This window comes from Acanthisitta chloris, unplaced genomic scaffold (assembly GCF_000695815.1).
Source record: "Acanthisitta chloris isolate BGI_N310 unplaced genomic scaffold, ASM69581v1 scaffold13848, whole genome shotgun sequence".
In the NCBI taxonomy this organism is placed as follows: Eukaryota; Metazoa; Chordata; class Aves; order Passeriformes; family Acanthisittidae; genus Acanthisitta; species Acanthisitta chloris.
This window is the reverse complement of record NW_008688833.1, coordinates 45,206-71,303: the sequence shown is the minus strand read 5'-3', so window position 1 is coordinate 71,303 and position 26,098 is coordinate 45,206. Positions and strand designations below refer to the sequence as shown.

The following is a 26,098-nucleotide window of genomic DNA, read 5'->3' as shown; positions in this document are numbered from 1 at the left end:
CAAACTTTCTACATTTTGTGATGTCAACCATGCTTAATTTTGACAATTATCTTTATTATACAGATATTCTTTTCCTCCAAAAGAGTCAAAGATAAAACCTCAGTGTCATATGGGCCAAATTGGCCCTTAGAAATGATTTTTCACCACTGTTACATTCTTGAGATGACAATATCTTTCTTTGATTTTATATTCGTTTCCGTGTACATTTACTTATATGAAGCATTTCTTGTTTTGCAATGGCACTGTCTGGTTGTAGTTACTAATTCTTGCCTTTTCAAAAGAGCAATGTGGCTTTAGAAGAGTACCCATTGGATTGGGTGCTGTGAAATTAAAAAGTTTAATCTTGGTTTGGTACTTGAGTATTTGGCTTTGGGGAACCATCCCGTACCTCTGATCTTTGATGGGGAATGTAAAATGGGCATAAAAATACATACATCAAAGAGAGCTATGAAAATTAATGTTTTTAATATCTTAAAATTTTGAATTATAGTGGCACACAATTTCAATATTAGCATTCATTACTGCAAAATGTGACGAACAAAGCTATAATTAATTTTGCAAAAAATGACTGTTCAACAGATGAGCCATATGTATCTTAATTAACTGCAGTGCTTATATGTAATTAGGTCTCTAGGATGCCTCTTATTCATCTCTTTTTAAAGTAATTTTCACAGAAACACTGGATAGGCAAATTTATATTAAATATTTGGTATAGACAAGATAAAGGAGTGGCAGTTGTTTTATCAGCTCACATAAATAGAGAGTTCTGTAGCTATTGAAGCACGTTTGCAGACTTTCACAAGAACTTTGGTTCCATCTCTCTTAATTTCTTTCCTCAAAAATTATTTGGTTCTCGCTTTTGTCATATGACACATATCCAGAAGTATGTACTGTATGATCTGAAAGATGCACCAAGCAATAAGATCAAGAACAGGACCAGAATGTGTCATACACTGAAAATATCTTGCTAAGTCATTCTCAAGCTGCGCTTCGTTATATGTCTTATCTGAGTTTTAAGAGGGATATTGAGAACAGGTTTAGGATTTTGCTTACAAGTTTATCTCTTCTCGTAAGGGATGATGACGGGAAAAGCAAAGTAAATTATTTTTGGAAATTGTGCAATTGAAGCTGATATTATTATAACAAAAGCAGGAGCATTCATGTGATAACATAAGCATTAGGTCTAAAGTTTTAGGGGTTGTATTAGTGAAAGTGGAAATTAATGGGAAGACATACGAGTAGCTGATTCAATTAAGTAATGAACCAGGAAGTTAATTTTACGATAATCATTTTTAGAGAGTAAGACTTGTAGGCATTGAAGATGAAGAAGAGATTATCAATGAGAAAGATACTTAGGCTTTTGTTGGTCCTTTTAGAGGTGATTTGCAGGATGAAGCAGGGTAATTTAGTATCCAGCCTGAATCTGAGAGCTGATGTGCAATGTTCCAAGGATGTAACCAGTATTACGGATTAGAGTATCAGAGAAGCCAGTGATGCTGTTAGCTCTGTTGATGTAGTGGAAAGGAGAATTCAGCAAGTTCATCTTGGCAATGTTAAGTTCACGTTTGTACACCTTTGAGTAGATTTTAGAAAGACAGGATTGCTATACTAACTTGGATGGAAGAAGTCAAGTTAGAGTTGTGAGTTTAGGAATCTTTAGGGTAACAAATATCTAATTATTGCCCTGTTTATACCAGAGAAAATCTTCAAATACTGAGTCAGAAGGATAAAGAAGTGTTGACGTTTCAGTCTGGGTTGTCTTGCAACTGAAGGGGGAAAGGAGGAAAAAAAAAACCAAACAAACATCAAACAGAGGAAAGAAGCAATGTGTTGGAGAAGAGAGATTTTCCAAAGGAAAGGCATAATCAGCAATGTCCAGGACATCCAATACGCAAAGCATAGTGGTGAAATAATTGATTTGAATTTTAGCCAATAAATCTATAGAGAGCTTGGTAATGATGGCATATGTAAGCTAGACTCATACACATCTAGAGTGGACTTAAGAGTATTAAGACAGCACATTCTCTGGTGTGGGAGGTGAAAGTGGGAAAGGAGAAGCAAGAAGGGAAGAAATGTAATCAGTTCTAGGGGTACATAATGGGAAAACTGAAACATAATTGTCCAATCAGAGAAGCAATTTGAGGAAAACAGGAAGCTACAATAAGGGTACATGCAGAGCTGGGGGTTGCTTTCTGGTGTTGATGGCCTATTCCATTTGCTATAACATCTGCTGGCAGCCACCTTCCTTTGTAGCAAGAATATATAACGTGCTAAATAGAAAAAGCTCTCTGCAGTAGTGAAGAATTAAGGTTTTGGGTTTTGGGTGGTTGGTTTTCTCTTTTTTTTTTCTTCAGTTGAAATCAGTCATACATGTGATTACCTAGTGGTAGATAACATGTATTCAAATATTAAACCCAGTACATTTACTGCATCTAGAGGGAGAGCGCTTGCAGCAGAATATAGAAATACCAAAATGATGCGAAAGGAATTTGCATCTCCTACTAGAAATTCATACCATCTGTTGGTAGAACAAGAAAATAAATAGTCTTTATGGAGCATGCAAAAAGGTGTCAAGTTCAAAGGGTGTTGATACATTGGAAAATAATTTTCATAATGAAGACTTTGCAGTGAAAAGTCCTTGTTCCTCCTTCAGACCAGTCCCTTGAGAGGATTTGAGCAAAAGTAACCTTGGTCTGACAGGAGACACAGCAAACTGTGTGTTATGAGTCATTACATATCAGTAATTGACACTTTCAAATCACACCTAAGAAGCTGATATAGGTTGAGTTTTAAGTCGACAGCTATATTCTGAACAAAGTACTTTCCAAAGAATGTATGCATATATATGTGTATATATATAAATATAAAGAAAACATAATATGGTAATTCAGTGTGAAGATGGATTAAGATAATACTGGGCTTAATTTTTGGCTTGTGAATATTTATGGTAATTTATTTATAGGCGAATGTGTGTTGGCTTTGGGTGCTTTAAAGTAAATGATCAGTCTGAGTCATATAATCAGAAATTTAAAATTCCAAAATAATTTTAAATAATGAGTTCATAAAAGCTGTTACTTCATACTAGACAGTATGTTTTTTGGTCCTTTAATGAAGAGGAAATGGGAATCACAGTAAATGTTGAAAAGCATCCATGGGATATGTCTTCAAAAGTGCTTCAGTGCCTTATGTTATATATTCACATCTTGAACTATTGACACGTGTATGATTTGTTCAAATCAAAGCCAGTTTCTTTGTAACATCAATGGCTGTACTTTCTCATAGGTGATTGTTCATGTTGCCAGTCTCAGTTATTTGCCTTTAATTTAGCTGCTATGTTCTTCCTGCTCTAGGTGAACTCAAAATTTGCTGGGGTGGGTTTGGCTAAAAATAACTAAAATACCTTGGGGCACAAATTGTGCCTACAGAACTTCAAAATGGGAACTGAAAATATTTTTGTAATCTAAATTCAGTAGCTGTTGTAGTTTCTCAAACATTCAAGGGAAGCTGAGGTCCGTGGAAATATTTATACATGATAAATTATTGAGCATATTTAGCTTGGTTTCCTTAAAAAGGAAATTACAGTAGAAAATGAGCCGTAGTGCAAGGAAAAGCTTGAGAGCTCCCTTTCTTATCTCAAAGGGAAACAAAAGACAACATTTAGTGGAATCAAAGATAACACATGAAAATTGACAAATATATGTTTAACCTTTTCAGTGAATGATGGTTGTGCAATTCATTGCCTTATAACGTCTTCAGAATTTAGAATTTAGCAAGATTAAAAAAGACTTTAGATAAATGGGTGGGCAATGAGAAGAACTCATAATATTGCTAAGCAAGAAAGATTCATGGCAGGAGAAAATCTGCAAGTGGCAGTGCTTAAGCAAATCTAAGTGTCTGAAATTAAGGCAATGTGGTTCAGGACACATGGTACCACTTATGTTTGACACAGAGACATACTGCACCTCTTTAAAAGCATCTGTTGGTGGTCATTGTTACAGGTAATAGTGGCTTGGCAGCGAGTCTAGATTTGTAGAGAAGTTCACATGTTCACCATTTTTAAATACCATAACATGAAATGTACCTTCAGCGCTGTATGTTGTAAAACTGTGCCAAACATGAAGAGTCTGTAGTATTCTTATGGTGGTTGCTCCTGGGCAGTGCAGTTTGGTGTATTTCCTGTATAAATCCATGGCACCATCATTTCTAGTGAGATACAATATTGGTTTTATGAATTCACAATAAAATAGAAATAAAAACTCCACAGAAACTAGACACAAAATCTGACCTGGGACTTGACATTGTAACTAACAGCAGTGCTAACCATATGGGGTTTAGATCATAACCAAGGTGCTAAAACTTTACTATCTGCAGTAATGCATTTACAAAACAAACAGTTTAATATTTCATTTTATTTATCCAAGGCATGTGATACTATGCAAATATGCCAAACTCACTCCCACTGCACTTGCAGACAGTTCTGCAGCAAAAATCAATGCTGCCCTAAATCTCTAGGTACATATAGAAACCTCAGGGTCTAGTAGAATTAAGATTTACTGTAAGAAAGATGTACGTAGAGAGGCTCCCTAAATGACTGCAGTTTCTGAATAATCCCATAACATCAAAAGTGACTAGACTCACAATTGATTGAAATATAAAATTCTCACACAGATTCTAAATTGAATCAAAGAAAGGTTCAAGTATGTTTGTCAAAATAAAAAAATCTTTGGTTTTCAACAATAGCATGTAATTTGTGATCTCTAGATTTTTAAAAGTCAGGAGCAAATATGTCATTAATACTGACTTAATAGGCCAAACCAATACTGCTATTTTTTCAAGGGGCTTTCAATGTTATCCTTGCACTCCTTTGTTAGTTGTAGGAGCTTTTTTGATCTGCTTGTTGGGGCTTTGGATTCTCACCAGCAGCCATTCAAAAATACATTGTAATGAAGTTGTCAGTACCTACATTGACTCCACTGTTTTTAATACCAACAGAACAGCCCTGGTAACCAAATGGTAGCAGAACTTTTTAAAACAAGAATGTATATGAATTTTAGACATGAGGCTCTCTGGATCTGAGAGTCTAGAAGTGATAAAAATTAAAACATGTAATCTGACAGGAGCCACAGTGCCAGATTAAAGCATATTGAGAGGTTCTTGTAGGGTGTTTGATTTTCAGGATACAACATAAGTGAGTGTGTACAAATGCAGTACCAGTGTGACAGTGATGTAGATCTGACTGTGGGCTAATGTTCTCCTGACTCTGACCTGAGTGCTGTGAGGCCACATTGCTAGCCTATGATGGGTGGTGCTGGGCTGTCAGTTGGTATCACACAGTCTGTAGCATGCAGTATCAGAGCTCCATATGACAAGGGTGAGCCACTTGTTACAGGCCATAGGGCGTTATGGGATACATACCAAGGGTACACTTGAATAAGTATGTCTGTGCCCAGTTCACCCACTCCACAGTTAGCCCATTGTAAAGGATAGAATGAGCTCAGACTTTCCCTCCCTATCATGCCAAAAGACGTGTTTAAACTCATACATGCTGCTTGTGCCAAAGATGGGTCTCAGTTTGGTCACAGAAACAAGCCCAAGCTTAAGCAATAAAGACTAGGATTATTTCACTCATTGCTGTCTTCCACGTAGACTCAGTTCCTCACAAATATTTATGAACCATATATAAATGATCTTGTCCAAAAATAGATGTGATCCTCAGACAGCATTATCCATGCCTCCATGTCCTTTAAAATGGTCTATCTTGTGTGAATTTGTATAAAAGTTCCTAATATTGCATAATAGTGGTGATTTTATTTTTTTTCTCTGCTCTTTTAAGATTTCCTCCCTGCATTCTGCAGCAGTTGAAAGCATAGAGTTGTTTCCACATCCGTTTCACAGGGATGAATGAGTTTAATTCATATCACAGACTTTTAAATTTTAAACTATACTTACTTGTTTTCTTTTGTTAGGTACAGTCACTGTTTTCTATGCTGAGGCACTTGGAAAGCAAATCTGAGTTAACAAGAGGTGTGATTTATTTAATTATTTTTTTAAAAAAACAAACCTAAATTTCTGCAGTGACAACCTGATAACTGCAGTTATCTGAAATAGATAATTCCCTCTCATTTCACACCATTCCTTTCTCCAAATTGACTTTAAAGTGCAGAATATAATCAACCAAGAAAGTTGAAGCATGCCCTGTTAGATTGTAACTTAACTCTTTAACTCCATTTTTTCAGGCCTGACTGAACTCAGTGACAGTCCAGTTTCCCTGGAGCTAGAGCGTTGCAAGTCTCCCACTTCAGGTAAAGGTGATTGGCTTCTCTTCCTGCAGTCTGTATAAGCCATTCATGTCATGCATCACTGTGTTTCATTAATCCCTAAGAAGTGAAGTGCATAGTTACAGTTCCAAAGAGAACAAATTCCTGGAGAAGCACTTACTACATAGCACAGTAAAATCCTAACTCTGTTTACTTAAAGAAAAGTTAAATATACATGGTGCATCTTGAGGTGAACAGTGTGAAAACATTTGAATGAACAGCAGCATGCAGGTATATTCCTATAATCTCCTATTAGTCTTGTTTCTCTGGTTTCTTAAAAGGCTTTCTGACTTTCTTTTTTTTGTAGGGAATCCTTGTATTTTTTAATATGTATATTAATCATATGTGCACGTAGAGAAATGATTTGAAGAACAGCAATACGGAGATGGTAAATTCTAACTACTAGAACCCACCAATGCCTAAGTTATGTAATTTACAATCAAGCATAATCTCAAATAAAAATATTTGCTTATCAGCCACTGTGACCTGGCAGTGAAATCTTGGCCATTTAAAGATTTATGAATGTTTCCCATTTTACCCATAGTCCTTCAGAAGGTGGAGTTCATCTCATTCCTAGAGACTTTTTCTGCAAGTGCCTCTTCTGCAAGTGATCTCTTTAATGTGAGTTCACTGTCTTAAAGATCATTGCTTAGAGCTGTTTTCTAGTAGCTGACTTTTAAATGTGATGGAAAATAAGGAGGTGTAGCTGTGATGCATTCATTTTCCTTGTGGTATGCATATCACACTTCTTTTCCTTGTAGTTTGGTAAGTATTCATAGATACTTTTCCCCCCTTAGTTATGGTAACAAAATCCCACAAATATGCTATTCAAATCCTCTGTTATTGTTTCACCTATTTTATTTTGTTATAACAGGGCACATTAATCTTGAATGGAGGCCACTAATTAATGAAACTAATGAAAGTGTTTCCCTGAAATATCAAGAGCTAAAAAACTCAGCTGTTTTGAAATATGTGTTTCCTTGTACTATATGCAACCCAAATTCTGTAGACATGGGAATATTAAAGTGAAATAGGCTGTAACAATACTGGTATTAAACTAGGAGCTCAAACCCATGAGCAGAGCCTCAGAAACTCTTGGTATAGGCTTTAAAATAAAACATTTGAGTATAATGAGATTATTTATCGTGTGACTCACTGGGATTCAATTTTCCAATTTTCTCTTCAGAAATGAGCTAAAAGCTCTTTTTACTGAAAACTAAGTGATCACTGACTTGGTAAACATATGTGCATATTCTTAGTTTTATAATGATGACTGAGTCCTATAGCAGTTCACTTTCTCAGCAGTTCACTTCCATTTTTCATTCTGCCGGTGATCAAAAATAGCTCTCTTAGATAAATTTAAGATAATCAGCTCCAAAATTTATTCTGCTTTTTCTGTTTTGGAGATCATTCATCTGGAAAAACATGGCACATTTATGGGCCTTTCCTATTTTAGCACTTTCTTGTTGTTTTCCCAGCTATATTTGAGTCTATAAGATGTGAAATCAGGTGCAGTTTTGTAGGCAGTAACTATTATTAGAGCTGCTTTTTAAAACAGAAGCTTCTTTTACTGCAACTGTAATTATTTTTTTAATTTTGCTTTGACATACCTGCTGTAAAATCGGGCAAAATTTAGCCTAATCATCTGAAGTAACTGACCTCAAAACTGTGCCCTCGAAGAACTTGGGAGTGGAACAATTTTGTGCTTATCAGCACAGCCTTACACCTACATCAGCCTTTGCACTGGCTAAATTTCTTGCTCATAGAACACACCTACATACTTACAGATTTGTCAGGCAGGATCCTTCTACTTCTAGTCTTACCTTGGATCTGTTTGAAGTTCATGGCACACAAGCTCTGTAATGGAAGTGTGCCATGTTCTGTAAGAGCCCTATGATATTTGTGTTTGTAAAACCAGTGACCACATTCCTCTGCTGAAAATAGATGACTTTATCCTTCAGAAATGTAGCAGAAACAGGACACTGGACTGCTGAGTGAAGTCAGTCAAGTTGCTGCCCAGCAAAGGGCCTACTGGGTATGACTACATCACTGACTGATGAGATTGCAAAGACAGAAGGAACGGAGTTTGATTTGTAGCAATTCATTCTGGATGCCAGACCACCTCAGCATCAGTTCTTCTCCTGGCAGTGAAGCTCATGCCAGTTACTGGCCCTGAGTGTACACAATTCACACAAAGTGTAAACTGCTGGAGGATGCTAGTCTAGATGACAAATACTACTCACGTGGTGGCACGCTGGTGAGTAACTTCATCCTTAGTTCCATCAGAAGGGGAAGGATTCAAGGAAAAACACTGCCACGCTCACATACATATTTTGAGACTCCAAGATAATGCCTAGGCACTCTATTTGCCAATGTAGATACAAGTAGTTTTATGTCTAAGAGAGCCATTAGTAACTCACTCAGATTTCTATTCCAACCAGGCCCATAAGAACAGTGTTGATATAGGCTTCTTGGAGAACTTGAAAAATTCCCTGCCTCCTCATCCCTTGGTCTGATCCTGAATTCCCTTCCCTGAGAAATTTATTTTGCCTATAACATCCTACTGCTTGTCGGTGTTTTAACCTCAGACTTAGCTTCTGCAGAGGTAGTCTAGGTCAATTCATAATTCAGCTTTGTTGTTTCTCTTCTACCTACCTCAAAGCAGAATTAGCTATTTATGTGTTCTATCACTGACATGAGTGTTGGAGCACTGAGCGAAAGACTCAGCGTCCCTGAGAAATTTATTTTGCCTATAACATCCTACTGCTTGTCGGTGTTTTAACCTCAGACTTAGCTTCTGCAGAGGTAGTCTAGGTCAATTCATAATTCAGCTTTGTTGTTTCTCTTCTACCTACCTCAAAGCAGAATTAGCTATTTATGTGTTCTATCACTGACATGAGTGTTGGAGCACTGAGCGAAAGACTCAGCGCTGAAGAGCTCTCCTTATTTTACATGCAGGGCTGGTTTATAATTCAGTACAAATCCAACTTCTTCATTAAGCAATATTTAACTTGTTTCACCAGACTGTCTTCTCAGATGTTCCTCCTGTACTATTTAGGAAAACATGGTTTTGCAGACGATGTAATTGAAAAATCAGATTCCTGTTCAGAATAGTACATAAAATTACACCACTTGATTAAAATTTTTCTGAAATTTGCAGTGCAACATAGGGGGTAGCATCAAGTGAAGAAATATAAACCTTGCATTTTAAGAATGGTAGGCATAGGAGAGGAGTAATCTTCCTTAATCACTGGTGTCTCATTTAATTAAATCAGTATCTAAATACTATATTCATGCATTTCCATCACTGTAAAGGAAGATGAAGTTAATAAAGGCATTTGAAAGATTCTGCTTATTTGTGAATGTCTGAGTGATGGCAATTTCCACTGTAAATCTATTCTGGATGTAGTAATATATATGGAGTAACATGGGTAAAAATTGTGGAACAAAAAAACTTTAAAAATAAACCCCCAAAACTCTAAACAGTATATTTCATGAGAACAGCAATGCAGCAAGGCCATATAATGGTGATCGATGGCTTAAAACCAAAACACTCAAAGTATCTTTTTCTTACTCCTACATGCTGTGTTCTTTCAAGGAAGAAAATTGAACTGCATTTTGATTTTTGTTTGTGATTTGGAGGTCAAAAGTTAAGGGTTTCTACTACATTCACTGCACTGAGGCACATGAGAGCTCAGTAGCTCAGAACTCTGTGAGTCCAGGTCTGGATCAGCAGTGGACACCAAAGGAAAAGGGCTGGCAGCCCCAGTAGCCAAACCTCTAGGACCTTACTGCATCCCTTGTCCAATAGCTAAATATTAACCTCTTAAAACCATGCTTTAGCAGTGAAGACTGGGACACATATTTCAGAGTGTTAGGCAGGCAGAAGCTCCCTAATAGAAAAAGACCTGTTCAGCAGAAAGGGATTTTGGGGTGCTGATGAACAGCGGCTCAATATGAGCCAACAGTGTGCACAGGTGGCCAAGAAGGCCAATGGCATCTTGGCCTGTATCAAGAATAGTGTGGCCAGCAGGACTAGGGAAGTGATCATCCCCCTGTACTTGGCACTGGTGAGGCCACACCTTGAGTGCTGTGTTCAGTTTTGGGGTTCTCATTTTAGAAAGGACATTGAGGCAAGTCCAGCAAAGGGCAACGAGGCTTGTGAAAGGTCTAAAACACACATTGTATGAGGGAGGGCTGAGAGAAATGGGTATGTTCAGTCTCAAGAAGAGGAGGCTCAGGGGCAATGTCATTGCTCTACAACTACCTGAAATGGTTTGTAGAGAGGTGAGGGATGGTCTCTCCTGCCATACTTGCAGGAAAGGACTAGAGGACATGGCCATAAGATGAGACAGGGGAGATTCAGATTAGATGTTGGAAAAAAATTCATTGTTAGGGTGATCAGGCACTGGAATAGTTTTCCCAGGGAAGTGGTGGAGTCACCATCCCTGGAGGTGTTTAAGAAGTCTCTGGATCTGGTGCTGGGTGATGTGGTCCAGGGGTTACAGTGGTGGTGCTAGGTGGACGGTTGGACTTAATGATTTTAAAGGTCTCTTCCAGCCTTGATGATTCTAATATTCTATGATTCTAAGTCACCTTCATTTTCAATAGTATTAAATTCTGTGACTATAGTCCTGCTGTAATAGCTGAGGGACACACATCCCTGAATGACATAGCTGCAAGTGCCCATTTGTTTTTCTGTTGTGCTTAGGTGCTTTAATTGAAAGACTGATAGGAACCATATGACTATGAAACAGGATGTTGTCAGGTCACAAGACCTCAGCTTAGCTAGCTGCTGGACTGTACCTGTGAAGTCTTTCTCATCCCACAGTTGAGTAACTTGACTGTTTACACTTTCACCTCTTTTAGGCAGGGGCTGTCTTGCCTTGCTCTGTAGCATCACAATTTCTGCTGGCTGCCCCCAGCATGAATAAAAACGTTTCACTAATGGTAGCAAACAACTCTGCTAGCCTCTCAAACCTTTATACTCTACTTCATTCTTAAACTGTTTTTCAAAGCTGTTTCTCAGCAAGATAGGTTTACATGCATGATTTCCTTTAAAATAAAGACAGTAAAACATGCATAATTTAGGTGCTAAAAATAGGTTACATTAACTGATCAGAATGTGGATATTATTACTAGAAAGTCATATACACAGCTTTAATCACAGTAAAGTGTGAAAGCAACCAGTTGCTTCTTTCATTTTTACCCAAAAAGATGTGATCTGTCAACAGTGATCCTGCTGTGTCCTAGCACAATCGTGTCTGGCCCTGTGATTGCCATGTGAAGGGTGAGTGATTGTTGAGTGACAGCTATTGCAGCACCCAGATCAAGCCTGTTTAGAGTCCTTCAGAGGAGTCAGTCCATACTTTGCGTGTGCTGCATGAGCCTGCACACCATTTTTTTGCTCTTTTTCTAAGCAGTTCAGACATATATATCACGATTTGGGAACAGCTGTGGCATATAACACAAGACACATAATTCCTGTTGTGCACAAACACCTGTAACATAGGAATAGAAGAGGTTAAACTGTCCATTTGCAAAGGTCAGAGCCAGCATGATGACTGCATTAATGAAGCCCTTTGGTGTTACATGCAGCTCGGTTTTATAGCTCTGAAATACTGCAATCTGCATCCTAGTCTGTTGGTAAACTGCCCTACAGCTTTTCTTAGGAATTGCTCATCCTTTTTCAGAGGGCTGGTTAGGCCAGATGTTGTCCTTTCCTTTAAAGGAGATTATATCACAAGTGATGCTTCTTTCTCTATAGGAAAACACTGATTTTCTGGATCAGTATCCTCCATTCACAGTCTGAAAAAGGATATGACAGCTGCTTAGATAAATGGAATGGTTTTTTAAAGGCTAAACTGAAAATCAAGCTGCCCTTTGTGTATGTGCCTAAAATGGATGTAGGAGCCTAACATTTGGTATCCAAATTAGAGAATTTTCATGTAGTGGTGTGAGGGATGTATACTTTGATACTGGACTGATCTGGAGAAAATCTCTTCACCTTGTTCCAAGTTAAAGTGACAGCTATAGATGGGTTACTGGGAGGGGTGTGCTGGTTCTACGGACAGCAAAATGTTGCTCATGGGCTCCCTGACTCATCCTTGAAGAGAAAAAGAAGCACAGTATGTAACATAGGTGCTGGCTGATACTTTGTTCTGCCACGTTGCAGACTTAGTAGTTTACAATACTGAGAAAGAATACAGCAGAAATTGTTTTTAGGGATTCTGTGACTTTAAATGGTAAGTGGCTGTTCTGGGCATCCTTCTGACCTAAAAGCTTACTAAATACAAATGACAAAGAACTTGTTCCTTATACTCATATGGCCCAGTGTTCCTGTCATTGTGATACTTAGCATGTGGGACTTTATTTAGAAATATGATAGTTAGTTGACAAATATTTAATTGTTCTCTTCTAGGAAGGGGTAAAAGCTAGAAAACAATGTGAAAAAAGTACTGAATGAATACAAAATGAAATAACCAAATCGGAAATTAAGTCTTCTGAATAATTGGTAAAAGATTTCTTGAGGCATTCTTTTAATGAATTTAATGCCATTTTGACTGCTACAAGACATGCTTCATTTCAGTTCTCTGGTGTTCGTTGTTTGAAAATGTGCTCATGTGTAAGGAAATGTAAACATTTTTGAACAGAAACAAAATTATAGTTTTGTTGCATAATTGGAACACAACAAATAATTAAATCTTCACTAAATTGAGTGCAATATTTTGATGACTAGATAACACCAGATTATGTCCTGAAGGTGCTGTGTTTCGTTTCTGTGCAATGTGTCTTCCTTTCCATAACAGTATGTTGTGTGTCCATCACCTGTACAATATGCCCTCTCTTTTTCAAATGGTATCTTGAGGTACGATGTCACCAGATCTCATAATTTCATTGCACCCTCTTATTATATCAGTTTGCAGGTGTTTAAATATTTGTGATATGCTGCGTAACCAGCATTTGCAATATTTGCCTTAATCTCATTTGTGGTTTCTTTTTTTATCATTCCTGTCACCACAAGGTAAGATATTGCAGCACACAGCCAAAGCTGTGTGAAGCACCATTCACTTCTTGAGAGCTGGAGTAATGTTTTTTCCAGTGTTTCTTTGTTCAGTTACATTTATTTTGCTGAATGGTGTAAATGAAAATATTTAAACTATAATTCTGCCTTTATATGCTGATTAAAAGTGCTACAAATTTGCAACACGGTTTTAACCAGAAGATGGCATGTTGTTTTCCCTCGCTCCTTTTTCTTTCTTACTTATTAACAACTGCCTTTCTCCTTTTTCTGTTGTTTCAGTTAAAGGATCAAGAAAGTTAAGTCTGCCAACAGATCTTAAGACTGATCTTGGTACGGTAGGCGAAAGCCAACAGCTTTAAACTTCCTTACATCCATTGGCAAAACATTTTACCAACTGATTCATGAGATAACACAATAACCTCAGAGGCTTTGTCTGAAAAGGCTTTCTAAAAACCACCTATTAACCCATACAGTTCTGTTGGCAGCTCTCAGCATTTTGCTTGTTTAATATTCATTTATTCCATGTAGACATATATTGCCAATCATTACACACAGTGTGTGTAATATTTGATTATGAAAAGGCTCCAGACCTTTGTACATACTTGAGCCATTACAGCTGGTTGTTGGTGAACTCTGCCTATAGCACCCAATGCATGCGCTGGTCTATTTTCTTTATTCGGTGTACAAATTCTGTGTCACAACAGTGATAAGACAGTTGAACATCTCTATTGTATGGTGTCTTTGAACTTCTGAGAAGTCAGATCAGAAATCAGTCATTTGTCTCAGTCCTCTCCTTGAGACTTTGTGTTGTTAAATACACTGTTTGCTGTAACCTTTTTTCCCAATTCTTCCTTAATATTTATGTGGAAATGTAGAGCAAGAGCAGAAATTTCAACTCATAAAACCTGAAATGAAAATTCAACATCTTGCATAACCTAAAAATGTTTGGGGCAGATCATGCAACACCCTCTTAAATACCCATGTAAAAGGGATTGCTCCTGGTATTTGGGTTGGAATGTGAGGTTCACACAAAATTTCTTATCATTGTTCTTTAAATATTCTCAGTCTCAAGGAGTCCTTTCTAGTTTTGCTCTCACGGGTAGTTAGTTTCTCATGTAAGATGACTGAAAAGGTCATATAGCCATGCCTCATTACTTTGAGTGTCTTTTTAGAGATAAAACTTCAAGTTGGATCACATCCTTGCATAATGCAGCTGAACTTAATTTCTGTCACTGGGAATCATGTGCATGTATTAACCAACGTAGCACTTCTTCCCCAAGGCAAAAGTCAGGGGAATAAGTATATCTTTCACATTATAAATGACTGAGGAACCTGGAAAACTCTAATTGCTCCTGATAAAGTAAACAAGTGTTGAAAAATCATTGGAAAATTCAATCCAGATTGTGCAGGTTTCAGTGTACAGAGTGATTTTACTCCATGAACAGTGATGTATGAGAAACTAGGAATGTAGGAATTCATCTAATCATGAGTGGAAAATCATAATAATCCAAAAAGGTAAAAGAAGTGATGTAGGCAGTTATAGACCTGGAAAATTATTATTTATCACTAAAAAATGGGCAGGTAGAAAGAGGGAAGGTGAATTCTCAGAGTATCAAAATAGCCATAGGGTTGGACCTAAGGCTAAGCCATATTCTACAGATTTCATTTTGCTGGTTTTATTAAAAGTACGTTGTCTTGAAGGACATGTAGCAAGAAATAGCTTTAAATTCTGAATCATAATGCAACAAATAGATGAATTTAATGTGCAAAAGGCTGGATTTAGAGGGTTTAGAAAAGAAAGAGACCATTGTAACTATGATTGGTGAGGGCTTTATTGTACAATATCTAAAAGTTGCATGTCGGAGGAAGAGCTGCCTTACCATCAGCTTTCCTGCAATCATGTTGGGAGTGGGATAATATTGTAAGCTTTGCCTAGAATATATGGACAAATTGCAGGCAGATTTATGTTAAACAAAAACAAAAGCCAAAACCATCACCAAAAAAAAAAACCCAAAGTATTAGGGAGAAGGGCAAAAATCCCCAAAAGCTAAGCAATTCAACCTAAGAGCATAGGAAGCACGAAGTTCTATATGTGTCTTATAGATCTTAAATGTGTGACATACACAGGGAACTTAGAAGATTAAGGGGATGCATAATCCTGCCTGTGGTTTTGATTTCAGAACAGTCATGTTTCCACTATTCCGCTGTTTACTCCTATTCATTATTTTTTAATAATGTAGAACAAGCTAAGCATAAACTAAAATAGGTCTAAGAAGGTCTATTTCAACATCTTGCAGAAAGTAGTGGAGTTCCATTAATTTCAAAAGCTTCACACACACTGAAAGGTATGACCAAATTGTCACTTAAGCATTCTGTTTGTTGTTACTGCCAAAGTGATTTGGTACCCTGTGCTCATATTACTGAGAAGATGAGGATAAAGTATGAGAAAGCAGGATTCAGTGTGTAAGGTGGCAGATACTCATGGATAATTAACTACAGAGGAAGGTTTTAAAAAGAAAAAGACACTGGAAGGATGTGTGTGAAGTGTGCAAAAAAAAAAAAAAAAACCAACCAAACCTTTCAGTTCTCATTGTCTTAGAAGGGCAAAATATTTCTGCTAATTATTCTAGCCATTATTATAGTGCTGAATTATAGATTGCATAGTTTACAACAGGCTGGAAGAAGCCTCTCTTTCTCAACATAAGGAGCTACATTTAAATGAGAGTTCCTGGAAAAGGTGATGAATAATGTCTGCATTTCATTGACTTCTGCTCCTAAATGTCCTGGTTACACTGTCAGAGCTCTTAAAGATTATTTATCCACTGTTTGCCTGAGATTGTACCCATAGTCTGAGTATTCAGGGGAGAACAGTAGTCTTTGGCCCACACTTCTGGTAAGGATACTCAGATCACCACTTTCAAATGATAAAATATTGTACATCCACCCCATTGGCTCTGGCTCATAGCTTTTTGCAGAGTGCTGATACATCACCTACTCTCAGCACTGACTGCAGCTAATTGGGAAATACATTAGCATTTGGCATCTCACAGTTCTGCTCCCTTCGCAGAATCCAGCTCATGTAATGTCCTTGCTTTCACTTTGCTTGGAATTGTAATACTAGAGGTTAAGTAAAAGTTGAATCTATTTCAGGTAGAGGTGTTGCCAGTACTGGGAATTGCTTGGGGAGTAGTTTGCTAGCATTTAGGGGAATAATGTGTGATCTGATGACTCAGAATGTTCTAGTTAAACCTTGTCAGGATTTTTGTGACTTAGAGGTACTTTGAGACTCCACTTTGACCCTTACATGAATGGTAAAGTCGATCTTGGCTTCTTTTTATTTTGATGTCGTGATCCCTATCTATCCTTGCTGAAGCCCTTGTCACCTCTGGATGCCATATCTCCACACAGAAATGAGTGATATGGGATGAATTGAAACTTCTCGATGGTTTTATCTACTGCAGATCATAGTAAGCAATGTTTCTTTGAGCTGGCCAGAAGGAAGATGTGACAGTACTGCTGCATACACTGTGCAGCTTCCCTTTTATTCTTCAGAGGCAGCTCTGAATTATAGTATCTCTGCTTTTTGAACCTAATAATGTTTCCTAAATGTGTACTTGAAAAGATCATCTCCATTTCCTTGCAGTGTTGCAGTGAAATGGATTCTGGGAATAACTCTAATCTCGTTTAATCAAGTGAAGTTTCTGGGATATATCCAGACATATACAACAGCTTTTTAATGAGAGTTTTCTAACTTGGCTTCACCAATCACCTTAAGCATCAGCTTGTATTCTTCTCCTAGGAAGTATTTCTGCTCATTTCATTACAAGCTGTCAAAGTATCCAGGTGATCATAAGGAGCTAGACAGAAGTCCTAACTAAGGATGGAGATACTCAGTAACTACTGATTTTTCTGTGATTCCTATGAACAGATGGTTTGACTGTAAGAATTTATGTTATCACCTACACTTTATTAGTCAAAGAACAAAAGAAAATGCAAATAAAGTTAGATAATTTTGTTTCCTCTTGCTAAGCTGCGATCTTCAATTATTAATATAATTGATATTAATTATTAATATAATTGCCTATGCTTTCTGCACGTATTTATAAGCAGTGAATGAATTCTTTACCAGGTCAGAGTTAATATCTTCCTTTTTATACAGCCATGAAAAACAAGAAAAAATTGCCAAGAAAGCTCATGTATTTTCTAGGGTTTGAGAAATAGCTTCTGATGCAGAGGTCCAAAAACTTTAATTTGGAAAGTCATCTTCACAAAACAGAGTTATAGGGATCAGGCAGAGAAGCTTCGGTTATAAGTCTGTATTCCATTTTGTCCATTTTGTCCAAGGTTTGTAGAATCTTTGGGATTTTTCTTTCCTTAAAGGTTTATGCATATCATAATAGAGTTATAATATGAAAACATTCACCGTGGATGCCTTTGTGTTTCATTGTCAGGAAAGTGTCACTTCCTGGATTCTCCCAAGCCTATGAAACATAAGGAAAATTCCATTTCAAGTTTAAGGTTGACCAGTGGAGTTCCTGAAATTTTTGCTTTATTCTTTCAAAGTATTTACAGCAGACATTAGGCACTGGCAACATTTTGAAGCTCTTAATGTTTTTTCTTATGGCTGCATTGGATAAACTGGTAGGTTTTAAGGGGTCTGTTCTGCATTAGTTTTCCTGGATCAATAATTCTGTTTACAATGCTAAAGAACACTTCAGAAATTTTGGAATGATATGAGTTGTTTTACTCCTCGATGTGACAAAAGCAGGCTTTTCTGCAATGTCACAGCTTCAGGTTTGTGTTTTGATATTCTATAGCTAGGACCCTATGAGACAAATGTCTCTCACATCTGCTGCAGTTCAGGTGTGTGACAGCACCAGTTTATGGGCAAATGTTTTTCAAAGAGAGCCCATATATCTAATGGATATATTAGCATTCTGCCAGTCCAAATAAACAGAAGAATAATTTTTTAAAAGCAGCAGGAGCTGACCAGTAGTATAACTTTGTCAATTATTACAACAGAAGAGATATGTGCTCTGTGGTGATATTTCAAATGCAGAAAGGGGCTGTGTTCTGACACAGTGCTTCCAGATTGAAAAAAAGAAACCAAACCAAACAAATCAAAAAAAAACCACAAAACTGATCTACCTGGGAGATTTTACAGCCAAGTAGTTGAAAGGAAAGGTAAGTGCTTTAAACTATCCAAATGATGCCCAACTAAAAAAGTATGATTAACAGTTAAATGTCGTCACAAAGGAAAGGCAGTGAAATTTGTTAGCTGAAACAACAAAACAAGCAGTCACGACCATCATACATTTAAGAGTTCATAATGATATGACAGGCAACTATTGGGTTCACAGTGTAACAGATACTGTTCCCAAGTTCTTTGTTTTTACTTAAAGAATTCCTTACTGAGGACCTCAAAGGTAAGTCATTTCCCACTTCTTTCCAGCAATGCAAACACATACCTAGTATTCTTCCCTTCTGGGGTCTCTGTACCCTTCTCAGGTTGTGATACTCTCCAGCAGCCAAAACCTGGGGGTGTGCTCAGATTTGCCAGCCCTGCCTGGACCCAGAGGTCCTCTGCAGTAGGTAAGGTGGGTTGGGATTGAGCTCTCACACACACTGTCCTCTACAGGCAGAGACTTGAGCCTGAGACCGATGGTTTCTGTCACCTCATTTGGACTTAAAGCAAAGTCTTAATAGCTAACCTGTGTGTACAGGCAGAAGAATATTTAGAAAATAAGAATTTTCCTTGGATAATTATTTTGATGTTAAAGTGATAACAAAGGAAGGATAAATAAGAACTCTAAATCAGACATTATCAACTGTAAAACCTGGGTTTGCAGCATTGAAATGAGAATGAATGATTCTTACTAGTTTGTTTAAATACTGCAATAAGCTGGTAGGATATCTGTCAGAAATCTGCAGTGCATAATGTTAGCAAGTTTGGAAAACCTTGGAATTTTTTTAGAATTCTATGATTGCTGCAGTAAACTTAATGCTTGATTACATTTGGAATGTCTCTTTGGCCATGTCTGTGCCTTTTTCTGTTGAGTTTTTACAGGTAAATTATTTATGTGTTAGCATCTATGGAGCAGTGCTAGTTCTGTTATTGCAAACATCCTTACCTCTAGTTAAAAACAATGCTTTTTAGAAAAATCAGGGAAAGAATCTCTGGAAGAATCTGGTTAGAATAGATGGCAAGCACTTTTGTTGTAATTGTCTTACATTTTGTTCCTTCATTTCAGATGGAAGGGTGGGGGGTTTTTTGACAAAGTCCCCACCTCATATGTGTCATGCGTTATTTTTGTCATGTTCCAGTAGAAAAAATATTTCCAGTCCAACCTCTCTGAAGAATTTTTCGTTTTCAAAAACAGAGAATTCATGCCAGTTTTTTCTACCCTGAAGATGCAGGTGCAATGCTGCATTGAGATATGCTCAGGACCAGTTGTTGATATCCTAGGTGGTCTTGTGGTTCATCCACTCTACTTGCATTGTTTTAGCATTGTCTTCTGTGCAGCTCAGTGTATCATGCTTCATGCTTATGATTCAAAATTAAATCAAGTTTTCTGTCTTGTGTTTTTCTGTTTATTGCCCAAAGCATAGCAACCATTTATATTAGATTATTCTGTTGAGTGCTGTATACTTTTTGATACCAAGAAGCTTTGGTTATAAGTCTGTATTCCATTTTGTACAAGGTTTGTGGGCTTTCTGAGACAGTCCAGTAGCGTGTTGTTATATGATAACTAGAAATTCAGCAGAGGAAGCTGAGGAGCAGCTTCCAAGTAGTCCAAAATTTTCCCACTATTCTATGGAAAAAAAGCCAGATTTGTATTTCAATTTGCACTGCCATGTTTGGTTTTTCAGATATGATCATTTAAAGGTGATGTTATGGCATATGATAATGTATTTTTAGGGTTCTTCATTTGTATAGTGTCTCATATATTTTGATTTCGTTGGTCAAAATTGCAGGCAAAAATGCTAGTTTTAAAAGGGGATCTGTTGGTGCCTATACGCTTAACATTTCAACCACTTGACAGTATTTTATTTCTCTGAAAAATGCTTCTGTTCACCTTTCCTTCAAAACAATGGTGATACCAAGGATCAAGTGCATGATAGGAATTCATTGCCATAATAAGGATACCATAATATTTCACAGGCAGTAGGCAAGTGTGTTGCAGTGACAGCACATTGTAGTCTTAGTGTGGACCTAAATGTACTAGCAGTATGTCATTAGGGCAATTCTTCCTTCCTCTTCAAACTGATGAAGACACAATGGTAAATTCACACTTTTGCTGGCAGTGCATTTGTATTAACTTCTTCCTCTAGGTTGTACACCTTCTGTCCTGCCTGGCTGACAGACTGCACCAAGGGAAAATTGTGGTCCCAGCTTTGTAAGGGATTTTCTTATAAGAATTTTAAGAAATTTTTTAAAACTTTAAGGTATCAGTCTATATTCTCACTAATCAATGATCACACCGTTACATAAATTTTGATTATTTTACATGCAAACCTGAGGCTGTTCTTGGGGCCATTCATACTGTTTTGAGAATTCTTCTTTTTCTTGATTCAAATGTGTATCGCTTTGCTGTGTAAAAATAAAGGTTAGTCACCCCCATAATTATTACACAAATTCTAATTTATTGGGAATACACAAAAATCCTCCAATGGAAGCAGATGGACTTTTTCTTCCTTTAACAACAGAGATTGTATTCATCAACAATTGTTAAGGAGATTCTCTGGGACTTATCTTTCAGGTTCTTGCTGCTCCATCTTAAAGCATCTCTCTCTGACCCTCTTGTCTGCTTTTTTACTTAAGAGGATATTATAATGCTTCTAATTACTCATATTTGAATTCCTTTATTCTCAGTCTCTCTCAGATCATTAGTAAGAACTGGTTTTCAGCTAGTTTTTCTGCCTGAATTTATCCCTTTGTTAAACTGAAATAAAGGTTGGTGTATTTCTTTCTGATTTCTTATGTCTAGTGTAACATCTCTTCCTAGGCAGTAACTGCAAATGAGTGTTTCTTCTTTCTTTCTGACATTTCCAATACATTTGATTTTAACAAGTGTTCATCTTTTCACTGGTTAATCATTGGTTCCTTTTGCTTTTTCGCAGAGGTCACCAAGTAGTGTAAAACAGATGTATGTTTGTAATCAGGCAGGTTGTGTAACATATACATGTCATTGTGTGTATACTGAAATCATTGTGTGTGTGTGTGTGTGCGTGTGTATGTGTGTGTGTGTGTGTGTGTGTATAATAGGATACCTGTGCAATACACAAAAACTTTAGATTAATTTGGGGCTCTCCAGTAGGTTTGCTGCTGTCATGTTGCACTTTGCATCTCTCATAAGGCATCTCTCACTATTTCATCAGGTTTGTAGTAACTAGTATTACTGCTTCAGTTCCTCTTAATCTCCTCATCTCACTGGTATTTTGTGTGACACTCTTGCCTTACATCCAGCACAGTTCTCTTTCTTTTTCTAAGTAGTTTGTGGTGTGCACATGGCACTGAATGGTGCTACTGTTTGGTATTGGGGATAGCTACAGCAGTTTTCATTCATATGGGTAAGGCCCTGGACCCAAACAAAGGCCAAACCAGGACCTGCACTGTAGAATTACAGAATATTATGTCATGATCTTCTCTTTCATATATTTTAATATATCTTATATACAATGTGTTACCAGCTCCTTTGTTTAATCAATATAAAATGGACTAAAGGGGTAATCTGCTATGACTATTTCCAACGGTTTGCATGAGCCTTACATTTTTAAACCAGTGATCAGGATAGCTACAAACTGAGCCCTGGCCATTTAGTTCACTATTCACAGACAGGAGGAAAGGCTGCTGCCCTGGCAGAGTGGGATGGCTCTTACATAGTCTGGAGACTGCTTTAAGGATAAACTCCACTGAGCATGGATCCCCAGATACACTGCATTAGTATGGTACTTGCTGGTGGAATCTAGGAGCACTAGAGAGTATAATGCAAATCACTTAGACCTCATGGGCAGCAGAACCCATGGAAAGGGATAGGAGGTGATGGTAGATACAGTGGTATAAAAGAGATGGGAGCATTTTGTGCAGTGTTTTCTCCTCCAACAACTATTCTCTGACTCCTCCCAAAGAAGAGAGAGTTAGGAGCTGTTGCATTATTGTGTCAACAGCACAGAGCAATCCATACACTGTTGCTTAAGTACCAATATTAATGTCTCTGGTATCAACTGGGGCTCCATATCAACTAAGATTTCTGAGCTGATAAAGGCCCCAGTGACCAAGTGACAAAAGCAGTAAGCCTGCTAGGACAAAAGTTAAAATGTTGTTCTTCCTTACAAATCAAGCAAAGCTGGAAAAAATACCATGTTTTTACAAGCCTCCTGTATGTATTCTTTGGGATGGTTGGAAGACATCTGTCATGGTAGAGGAGAATCAGGTGACTCAGGTCTCAGAGAGTTAGTAAATCATTGCAGTCATTTTGGCAAAGGCTGAGTGCTTGAGCATTCTCAGTCTCCCTTAGAAAGTACACTATAGGAAACTAGTATGTTTTTTCAGACAGTGTGGTAAGAAACCCTTTCTTAAATAGTACATAACATTTCTTTAAAAATGCTTTGTATCACAGAGCTTATAGGACGAAAAAAAGTCAGAAATTAATTTTTAAATATACACAGAATTTTTCTCATAGATTTCACTCATCTTTATCTGCTTGATTCTTATCAGTTTCTCTGCAAAAATCTTGCAGTCATGATTCCCATAATTATCATACTCTTTGTACAACGTCTGTTTGTTTTTACTAAGGCTTGCATTGCTCCTTTATGTATATACCTAAAAAAAGAATCATATCTAATCAGAGAGCAGAACAGTGTTAAAATATTGAAAAGTGTGTGACTGATCACTAAAATCCCTCTTCCACTCATTGTCATGAGTTGTAGCACTCACTAACATTTTGCCAACTTCAGTACTTGAAGGCATATTCCTGCAGCTTCTAGGATGAGGCCTGGTGGGTTTTCTACCTGGGAACTGGCTTTGCTTATTCAGAAAGGCATTGTCAAAAAAACTAAAGGGATTTAGGTGCCTAGATCTTAATGATTTTGTTTCCTGTGAGCCTTTGAATGTAACTGAGACAAGCAGGCACACAGCAGCATTTCTCTTCTAATGTGGCGCGGTGAATAGGGGTCTCGATGTATTGTGGCTGTTCTGTACAATGCTCAGGGCAGAGGACTCACAAATGTTGTTGACGTTTCCGTAGAATATGATTCTTTTTCACTGTTGTGTTCCTCACCACTTCCTAGGATCCTCCTGGAGATAATTAGATATCATGCTGAAACACCTCCACACAAACTGAGTTTTGAAGAAAGGAACAGCTGGACGAGGATGTGTCTGTTGCTGAAGTTGAACAGTCAGCCGTGTCCTTGAACAAAGCCCCTGATCTAGAAGGACTTTCTACTGAGCTATATTAATAGTTCCTGTATATTTTGGAAAGTTTCCTAACTAAAAATTGAATGAGTCATCGCCATCGGTTTTATATCTGCTGTTAGCTCAGTTAATAGCCATGTATTAAGGAAACATGATAAGAATTTTGGAAGTTGTGTCTCCTACAGAGCTTTTTCATTATGCAGTACAGATACTAAATTGCTTTCTAATCTATAATTCTGGACAATTTTTTCCAATTTTGTTCACTAAGATTGAGCTGCTTTCACATGGAAAAGACATGACTTGCACGTTGGATGACTAGCACAGTATACACTGTATTCAGTGTAGAATCTGTTGTGTTGTCTGAATATAGAAATGGCTTTTCATAATATATAGTGCAGCTATCATGGCATGGTAACCAAGAAATAAATTTATCCTGGTACAGTAACATCCATATTTTCCTTGGATACAAGTCAAAGAGAGTTGACTGAATATGGTACTTATACACAGAATCTCAAAGCCTCATCTAGTTCTCAGATATAAATAACTTGACATTTACAATTAAGGCAGAAACTCCAAGCTCATCCTTACCTATAGTATTGAGCTTTTCCAGTTTTGAATAAAATACTCAGTGTGTTTGCATGAATCTGAATTTTTTTCTTATTACCTGCTCTTTACTTAAATTAACCTACTGACCAAAACCAATTCAATTATACCTGGCTGTGTATCCTTTCATATGTTGAAGAGAAAATTGTGTTCAGTAATTCTTGTTATGTTGCCTTACCCAGCATGAGAGGAAGAAAATTATCACATGAATGTTTTATAGTCCAGTCCAATTCTGAACTCAGCTCTAAGCCCTGATCAGTGGGTGTTGTGGTTTAAAGACCTGTTGGCAGTGACAAAGAAAAGACAAATGGAGGCAGAGTTTGTAGCAGCCGTGTTTTGTTTCCCACCCCATTCTACAGCAGCATATGCTGTGCTGATTGACCGTGGCCTCTAGCAGGGGTCCAAGGACTTAGCCTCATATCTTTAGATCTGTAGCAGAGAAATCAATTGTTCAGCAGCCAGTTTGCTTAGCAGTAAAATAAATCTATCTGGTATAAAACGAATAAAATATGTAGCAATATTATGGCTAGTTTTATAATTATCCCAAATAATGTCACTTAGATGCTTGTTTCATGCAGCTTTGAGTCAAGGAGGGAAGATGTCTAGCTCAGAATTCTATCCTGTAGTAAATTAGACTTGCAGTTTTTTATGAGAGCAAAAAGGAAAGAAAATACTCAAATTTACTTGGTATCTGTTAGGAGACAACATCAGGGATGACAGTGTTACCAGCAGTACCTTGTTCAATTGTCCATGTGCACAGGTCAACAAAATGCTGTGGGATCTGCAGCTCTAAGAACCTGTACCAGTTCTGTATCCCTTGGGGTTTTTTCCAAACTACACCATAAAGACATAGTGAGTTATTCTTTACATATGAGGGCTTGGTAAAACAAATAAGTAGCTATTCTCAGAAGATTCAACTAAACCCATTCTAAAATATCAGAACCTACATCTCTCCTCCATTCTGAATTTTGGGAGCTAACACTTTACCTAGCACTTGTTGCATTCACTTTCCAGATCATGTGAATGGTCACTGTACAAGTCCAACATCCCAGAGCTGCAGTTCAGGAAAACGACTTTCCAGTGCAGATGTCTCAAGAGTAAACCGCCGAGGGCCCGGGAGGCCCCCCTTCAGAAAAGCCCAGTCTGCAGCCTGCATGGAGATTTCTCTCCCAGTCACCACAGAAGGTGGGTGGCAATGAATATTTTGCTAGGTATTTGTGAATTTCTCACTGGGTTTGAAAGCAAATAAGTTTAGCATGACCTTGTCCTAGTCATTGCCCTGATGCTGTCTTCATCTGCCCATTTAGGATGAGAACCACTCCTGTGTGTTAGCCTTGGTACTAACAAGCCTGTTCCTGAGCTCTGTGCTGCCTAGGGGGGTGGTCTGCTGAGCCTGGATGAGCTCTTACAGCATCCCCTTACCTGTATGGATTGGGTGCTTTGCTCCAGAAAAGTGATTGTACATAGCAGCTTAGGTACAGTTATTCTGATAGCTCACAGTACCAGACTATGTTAAGGAGTTGGAATGGACCTTAGAGATCATCCAGACCCACCCCCCTGCCCTGGGCAGGGACACCCCGAGTGAGGAAAGAATCAGGAGGAAGGAAGCCTTTCAGCAATCCCTTGCCATCAGTATTTTCTGCTGAGCTAAGGCAGCACTTTGAAGTCACCTAAGCTTACGGGCAGGCTCTGAGAGAGGTCATCCTCAGGGGCAGGAAAAGCAGAGTTATAAAAAGGGGT

The 26,098-nt window shown here is 37.7% G+C and overlaps 1 protein-coding gene across 1 annotated transcript in view; it reads left to right on the top strand.

The window, feature by feature from the left end:
• STXBP5L (syntaxin binding protein 5-like) overlaps positions 1 to 26,098 on the top strand; it is a gene marked incomplete at its 5' end in the record, with an annotated part of 122,650 nt that overhangs the window by 76,412 nt on the left and 20,140 nt on the right. Inside the window, 2 exons of the mRNA XM_009081193.1 lie at positions 6,237 to 6,302; positions 25,373 to 25,543. Of these exons, the coding sequence (XP_009079441.1) occupies positions 6,237 to 6,302; positions 25,373 to 25,543 (237 nt within the window). The remainder of the gene's footprint in view (positions 1 to 6,236; positions 6,303 to 25,372; positions 25,544 to 26,098) is intronic.